At 37.0% G+C, this 7734-nt stretch overlaps 1 protein-coding gene across 1 annotated transcript; it reads right to left on the bottom strand.

The window, feature by feature from the left end:
- Positions 1–396: 396 nt before the first annotated feature.
- LOC149318249 (lebercilin-like protein) lies at positions 397–2577 on the bottom strand. Its single transcript, XM_089507766.1, has one exon. The coding sequence runs from the start codon at positions 2554–2556 to the stop codon at positions 397–399; it is 2160 nt and encodes a 719-aa protein (XP_089363892.1). The 5' UTR covers positions 2557–2577.
- Between the last annotated feature and the right edge of the window lie 5157 nt (positions 2578–7734).

Raw genomic sequence — 7734 nt, 5'->3', positions numbered from 1 at the left:
CTACTATTTCAAAATAAATATTTGCACCAATCCCTATTCAGTATAATTCTTTCAGTGCTTTTTTTTAACTGGTTGATTTTTATACATTCTCTGTTAGCACAGCTATCACTGATCTTCTTCTTAGATTTTTAAACATGCACTGTGTTTAAGCATGTTTCATTGTCAGGTATAAACTAGCATATCTTGCATGTTTTTTTTTTTGGTGAAGAAATCAATTTCTGTTATATGTGTAGAGGACTGCATGGAAGTAATTTAAATTATATTCAACAGGAAAAACAGTCCTCAGAAGCTATTAAATTACATTGCTTTTCAATAATTTTAAAGTACAGTACAATGTTTTAAGATGGAAACCTGGAAAATCTTAAATGACAGATTCATAATTTCATTATCATGAAATTATTTAAGGTTTTCCAAGAAGGCAACTGTATCAAAAGCCTTTATGGGCGTTTGCTTGGAATCACCACACTGAAAGCTATCATGCATGTATGAAATGTCCTCACAAAACTTTTCATTCTGTAAAACTTTTTTTTCCTTACCCACCTTTTCAAAATTAGGTTTCAAATTACTGTCTTTCAAGATGGAGCTCGTCCCAAAGAGTTCTTCCATAAGAGTGTTTTTCTTCTCTGATGATACTGTAGGAATCTGGTCTTCACTGTGTACTGAAGTGTCCTGCTTTGTTTTGATAGTCTTCCCAAATGATGGCTCATACACACTGGTAGAGTCACTTCCCTTAAACTCAGCAATATCACCTGAATGTCTATTAACCTGCCTGCTATTACCTGTGGTACTTGTATTGGACAACCGTCTCGTTGAAGGGAATCCCTGATGCAAATTTTCAACAGCTTCTGTAAATATGTAGTGTTTCTTTAATTTAGATGGTGTTCTGTGTCTTTGTATTACTGTTTCCAATTTATCACTTATTACTTCTTTTGGCTCTTCTCTCTTGCTTTCATTTTCTTGAATTTCAGCTGCAGTTTCTCCCAGATTGTTCTCTTTTTGCTCATTATCATGTGTAGACTGGAGTGATTCTTCTGTACATAATTTCTCAAACTCTTCTTTCAATAAATCTAATCCTTGCCTGTCTCTTCGGTTCTTCTGTCTTTCCATGTTTTCACATTTAAAATATTTTTCTTTGCTTAGAGATATATCTTCCTCTAGTAACTCTGAGTATGTTCTATTTGAAACTTCCTGCACTGGTAATTGTTCTGTTTGATGAGCCTCTGCTTTTGGTTCCATCTCTTCATTTACACCATTCAACTTATCTTTTGCACATACATCCTTTGTTGTTAGAACCTCTTTTGAAAGAACTGCACTTTGCTTTCTCTCATGCTTTTGGAAAGGCAACATTTCCAGATTCATATCTACTTGTACTGATATGTTGACATTAACTTCTTCTGGGACAGACTCTGAGTCATCTTTCTTCTTCTGGTCTTTAAGCATCCGGTTTGCATAAATATTTCTTATTGCAAGTTCTCTTTCTTTTTCATTAATTTTTTGGTTAAGCAACTTGATTTCCATTTTCAAACTTGTAGTAACCAACTGAGCATCAAGTGTCTTTTTCTTTTCAACGGCTAACTGATGAATAAAGGATGTATTGTTCAATGCCAGTTGCTTTTCCAGGTCCTGAATTTTCTTATCACTAGCAGCCATCCTTTGTGTAAGGGCTGTTAATCTGTGTTTAAGTTCTCCTCTCTCAGCAAGATGCTTGTCTTCAGAAAGTTTCTGCAGTGCCTGCAAGGTATCTTTTGTCTTTAACAGTTGTGCTTCCACTTCTCTAAGCTTCCTGGATGCATTCCGCTCCTGCTCCTGTGATTTCTTGAGCAGTGCCCTTAGCGTTTTCACTTCACTACACTGTTTTGTCATAAGATCAGGCAGGTTAATCTCTGCATTTTCGTATTTACTTATTGCTTTCAAATGCCGAATCTGCAGCCTCTTCAAGATCTGGTTTTCCATATTAGATGCCTCCAATTTATTGTTCAAAACAAACACTTCATTCTTTAGCTCTTTAACTTTGTGAAGTCTGGCTGACAATAAGCGACGAGCCACATTATTCTTCTGGGAATTTATAACATTGCTGATATCAAAATTAATCTTTTGCTGCTTTTTCCTTCTAAGTAATGTCTTTCCCCCTTTGGCTGGGGGATCCGTTCCCATTTTCTTTGTTGGTAATTCCTCTTCTTTGGTGTCTGATTGTTCTAAAGTATTACTGCAGCAGCTTCTGATGCTGCATCTTCTAGAAGTTTCAGATGAGTATGTCTGGAAATTGTCATTATAGTAATTCTGAGAACTTCCACAGTTGATCTGTTCTGAACAACTGCTGCTGCTGCTGCCAGCCCTCCTTGAAGTGGTAGCATGAAAGTCATTGGAACAATCAAGCTGAATTTGTCCACATTGACTGGAAGGTTTATTGTAGTTATTAACTTTATCATTACCATTGCTTTGGGTGCCTCTGGAATGCCTGCTAGAAGAATAATTTGGGCTTCCATTTTTTGTGCCCGGTTCACATTCATTATCTTCTTTGAGTATAAAATGGGGCAGAAAGTCATCTGAAGCCATCACTCCTTCATTAGTGACGCATAACTGAGAGCCACATCTGTTAAACTCCAGAAATAGTTAAGCCTGCACCAAAAAAATCTTCACAAGTTTTTGTATTACAGTATCTATTTTCTGAACATGCAAGGTACTTGCACAATAGATTATATTCTTAGTGTTGTTCACAAACTCCGACAGCTCAGGAGATGGTGCTTGACTTCTCTCAAGGAATTAAAAAGGCTTTCTTTATTCACATTCCAGGGTTGCCTTGGGTTTGTGTTGGCATTGTTTTCAGATCCTAGTTGCTATGGCAACTGGAGGGTTCCTTCACAGAGCCTCATGGGAGTTGTAGGACAATGGAAATGGAACACTGCAGAGAGGGGACAGAACTTGGCAGGCAAAAATGGTATGTCTTTATAGAGAGTAATATGGTGGCAAGAAAATCTGGACTTTCAGGGCAATCTTTAGTTTCACCTGAGAGTTTTTCTTTAGTTGTTATTTTATGTGCCCACATAAATTGTCCAAATGATAATCTACCTTCTACTCAATTCTAAACAACTTGCATCTGGTGAAGTCAGCTGAATTACACTAAAGCTATTGAATAATAAAATTGTTAACTTAAGGTACCGTAAGAGGCTTTGTTGTTCTTTCCAATGGAGAATCCATCAGGGTAGGTCCAAGTTACCATTTTTTTAACCATTTGAAGTACTGGAATAACTGTAATTACGGAATATGAAGGGAGCTCATCATTAGGCAAAAAATTATTTAATTTTAATCTTACCTCTCTCTGACCAAAATGATGCTCAAAGGATCCACTATTATATGCTGAAGGTGCAGGAAGTAAATACTATATAATAATAATAATAATAATAATAATAATAACAGTATCAATTTGATATTTTCTAAAATAGTATCAGTCAAACAAATTTGATCCAGGCCACCATATTATTAGGAAGGCAGATTTCAGCACCATGCCAGATGTTGGTTAGCCCTTGATTGCCTTAAATATTTAAGATGCTCCACTTTTGCATGAATACCAGAGGGTACTTATAACATACAGGAAAAAAAGCAACTTAAATTAACCACCCATGCATATTTCAACCTACTTCATTGGGATGATTCTTATGGTAGAGCACTTTTGAAGTAAAAGCCCCAACTCTTTCTTTATTTAGGGTGGGTTTGTTTGTTGGAGATGACAATGATGCAACTCAAATTACAGTCAAGATGCAAGGAGCAATAGATAGATAGACCTTTTCATTTTGCTAGTGTATCCTTCATCTGTTCAATCTATGATAGTTTTCCTTCTAGTCTAGACTACACTAACAGCCTGTTAGTGCTGGTGGCATTATCTCCTTATCTTTTCAAATCTCTCTTGATCCACCAAGGAGGAGAACAGATCTTGGCTTTGTCTCAAGAGTACAAAGCAAGCGTGGCTCCCTGTCTCTTCAGCCAAGCTGGTTGGTAAAATTTTATCTTACTTTACTGTCTCACTTTATCTTACTTTACTATCTTCTTACTTAAACAAGAAAACAGACAGATATATTCCAGGGAAAACAAACTGTTTAACCAGTCTGATATTCTGAGGGAACTGAATCCATATATATGCAGCTACCAAACTAGACTTTGCTGACACGCTTGGTGGACTGAAAGATTTAGTGGCTTAAAGGAGTGTTTACCTGGCAACAGAATTTTCCAGGACATATAATGTATGATACATTTTTTTTCATACAGTCTGAGATGAACACCAGTGCCATATTTCTTACATTCTGAGACTAGCATTTCAAACAACCGTATAAGTAAGCCAGGTACATGTTCTTAAGATTTTGAGCCAACAGATCTATTCTGAAACAGCACTGTTCATTCTGGACTACTTCTAGCCATACGTTTTCAGATAATTGGCTGAAGTGTGTATCTGCTGCTGTAGATTCTGAACTTTTAAACTTTTCCTTGACTATGTACTGTAATTACTACGCTTCCTTCTGCATCTGTGCTTCAGAATTCTCCCTTGTGCATCCAGTGCTGTGGCTGGCTTAGCAGATCGCAATAGCCTCTAGGTAGATGTCCCATATGTTAGCTAACAGTTCAGCTGCTAGCAATGTACTGTTCAAACTAATGTGCTGATGCACAAAGCAACAGTCATTGCAGCCTGTTGCAACCATTTTCTTGTGTATATCCACACAAGTACACTCCTATCATGAACATTCTTTTTAAACACAAAGACCTTCAGAATCACTAATTCATAGCATGCTTTGTTGTTGTTGTTGTTGTTGTTAACCACCTTCAAGTTTATCTTGACTCCTGACAACGTCATGGATGAAATATCTCCAAGATTTCTATCCTACATTATTTTTCTGCGTTCTTGCAGATCCACACCTGTGACCTCCTTAATTAAGTCCATCCATCTAGCATGTGGCCTTCCTCTCTTTCTACTTCCATCTACCTTTCCTAACATTATTGTCTTTTCTAATGATTCATGCCTTCTCATGATGTGGCCAAAGTATGACAGCCTCCGTTTAGTCATCTTTGCTTCCAGGGAAATTTCAGGCATGATCTGTTCTAGGACCCACCTATTTTTTGTTGTTGTTGCTGTCCTTGGTATTCTCAGCACTCCTCTCCAGCACCACATCTCAAATGTTTTCTCTTTTTGTCCATTTCCTTAATCCACATCCACACATGGTAATCGAGAATATTATTGCTTGTACAATTCTAACTTTCCTGCTTAGCTGAAAAGATAGGATAAAAGGATGCAGTCTTGCCTGACTCCTTTGCCAATTGAAAACTATTTAGTTTCTCTGTGTTCTGTTCTAACAGTAACCTCTTCTTCCAGGTATAGAATTCCTCATCAAAACTATCAGATGTGTTGGCACTCTCATGTCTTTAAGGGCATTATATAGCCTTTCATAATCTATGCAGTCAAAGGCTTTGCTATATTCTCTACAGAACCATAAAAGAACTTACCTTAGAATCATAGAGTTGGAAGAGACCACAAGGGCCATCAAGTCCAACCCCCTGCCATGCAGGAAATCTCAATCAAAGCATACCTGACAGATGGCCATCTAATGTAGACTAAAGAGTTTCTAATGACAATAACACACATTGTTGGGGGAGACTGAATATGGACTTCACAGAAGGTTTACACCACAAAAAGAACAGCATGTCATTCCATTATACTCTTCAGTAAGACCATTGACAGTGACCAACACCACTCTAGAGATCACAAGCTAACCACACACTCTTATTCAAGGAAATAAATGTTTCTTGTATGAACTTTAGTCCTTCCTGTTCACAGACAGCTATTTTAAAACAAAATATTCTTAGGAGCAGTTTGTACCTGACAGTTCTGTTCATTACTGTGCAGAGAGAAATTGTGTATCAAGAACTCATCTTGCACTCAAAAAATTGTTTGTCATAGACTTTCAAAAAGTTATTTTTGGCCTATAGCTTCTTGAATCTGCAAATCAGCATGGCTGCCTAGAGTTGTAGCAAAATTGTCGTCATCGTCGTCATCGTCATGTGCAGCAGCCAAAAGGAAAAGGAATATTTCCAAGCTGTGGTCAATAAAAAGGAGAGGCCAAGCTAATATGAGGAGCTTAGTAGAATCAATGTGATCCTTTTGGCAGCTAACATAATTTGATTCCTGCTGGGCTGGGATCTGTTATATCACTTCATAGTCCTCTTTGAGTGGTAATGGTGCTACAGTTCAAGCACAAATGAGGCCAGCAATTCCCTTTGCAGCCACAGTGATCCAGTTAGTAAGGTGTCTGGGCCTTTTTCTCAAGTCCAAGCCCATCATCATCATCATGTCAAACTGCCAAGGACTCAAAACTGCTCATACCACGTCTTGTCTTCCTCTCTCCATAGTTTTGAAGTGCCCCTGTATAAATGCTCATAATGCTATGCAGTGCCTTTAAAATTTTACATAATGTAATTTTACTGATTATATTTTTATGTATTTTGTTAGGTTGTAATCCCACCTTGACCCTGTTGGGAGAGGCGGGAAATATAAATAAATTATAATAATAATAATATTATTAAAAGTAATGACAACTTTCCTACACTCATTCTTAAATTAGGCATTTTATGCCATTGGCACCTCAAGAGGTTTAAACAATGTTTCATCCACTTGCTGAAGTTTCAGCCACTTGCTGTATACAATTTTGTGTTTATTGAGAACAAAGTGTTCCAACAACTTTATTGCATTTATGTTGGTCGTTCTTCCCCCAAACAAGGAAGCAACAATTCTAAATAGTCCCACATAATGTGTGCATATGTCTTCTGACCATAGGTGTTTGGCTTCTGTGGAGTATCTTGCTTTTGCACTTACAAACACTCTTGTAGACATGGGGGCATTTTTATACCCTGAAATAGTTTGGGTATCTCTTTGTGGTTAGAAAATATCCTAGGTGAAGGAACTCAGTGAGTGTGGGTTAATATAACATCTGTTTGGATGAGTATTAATATTGTTGTGTTTTAAATTTTGCTTGATGAACAGAGAAAAAAAAGCTTATAATAATCCTGTTATGATTTTATGGAATGTTATATGGATTAAGTAACTTGTTATGATCTGTCCCCAGTCAGTTTCCTTTGATTCTCAGCAAGTCCTTTCATGTAGTAAAGAACTGCAGACTGGCTAAGAATATATAAATCTTTATATGGAATGAGTGATATTTAATAGACCTACAGGTAAGGAGCACTGCTGAAACCAGGATCTTAGTTAAAAGGCTGATCCCAGAAACATTTTGACAAGCAATCTTAATAAATTGATGAGATTTTATGCAGTGTATGGGTAATCAGGAATTGTTCCTTTGATTTAAGTTTTATATTGCCAGACAATTAAAAGGCCAGTATTTATTTTGCAACAACAGCATGCTTGAATATTTGGGATTTGTGTTTCCTTTTTAGAACTGTGCTCAAGAGTGACATAGTATGCCAAAGTATGATAACATCCACAAAACAGTAATACCTGTATTGGGCCAAACAAAATGCACAAAATACATGTTGCAATCTTTCGAAGCTTCACTGGCTTCTTCATCAGGCAAAGATGATAAAAATCATAGAAGAGAAAAAAAGTAAGATGCTGTTAGTTCAAAGCTTGCATTTTGTCAAGATGTCTTTGTTCTTAGTTCAGGTGGTATTGGAGGCATCATTTTGGATACTGTTGTTCTTTGCTACACGGCTAGCATGGCTACCCTGGATATATTT

The sequence above is a fragment of the Sceloporus occidentalis genome, unplaced genomic scaffold (assembly GCF_023333645.1).
Source record: "Sceloporus occidentalis isolate IW3139 unplaced genomic scaffold, rSceOcc1.0.p SCAF_2, whole genome shotgun sequence".
NCBI lineage: Eukaryota > Metazoa > Chordata > Lepidosauria > Squamata > Phrynosomatidae > Sceloporus > Sceloporus occidentalis.
This window is presented reverse-complemented; position numbering and strand designations above follow the sequence as displayed.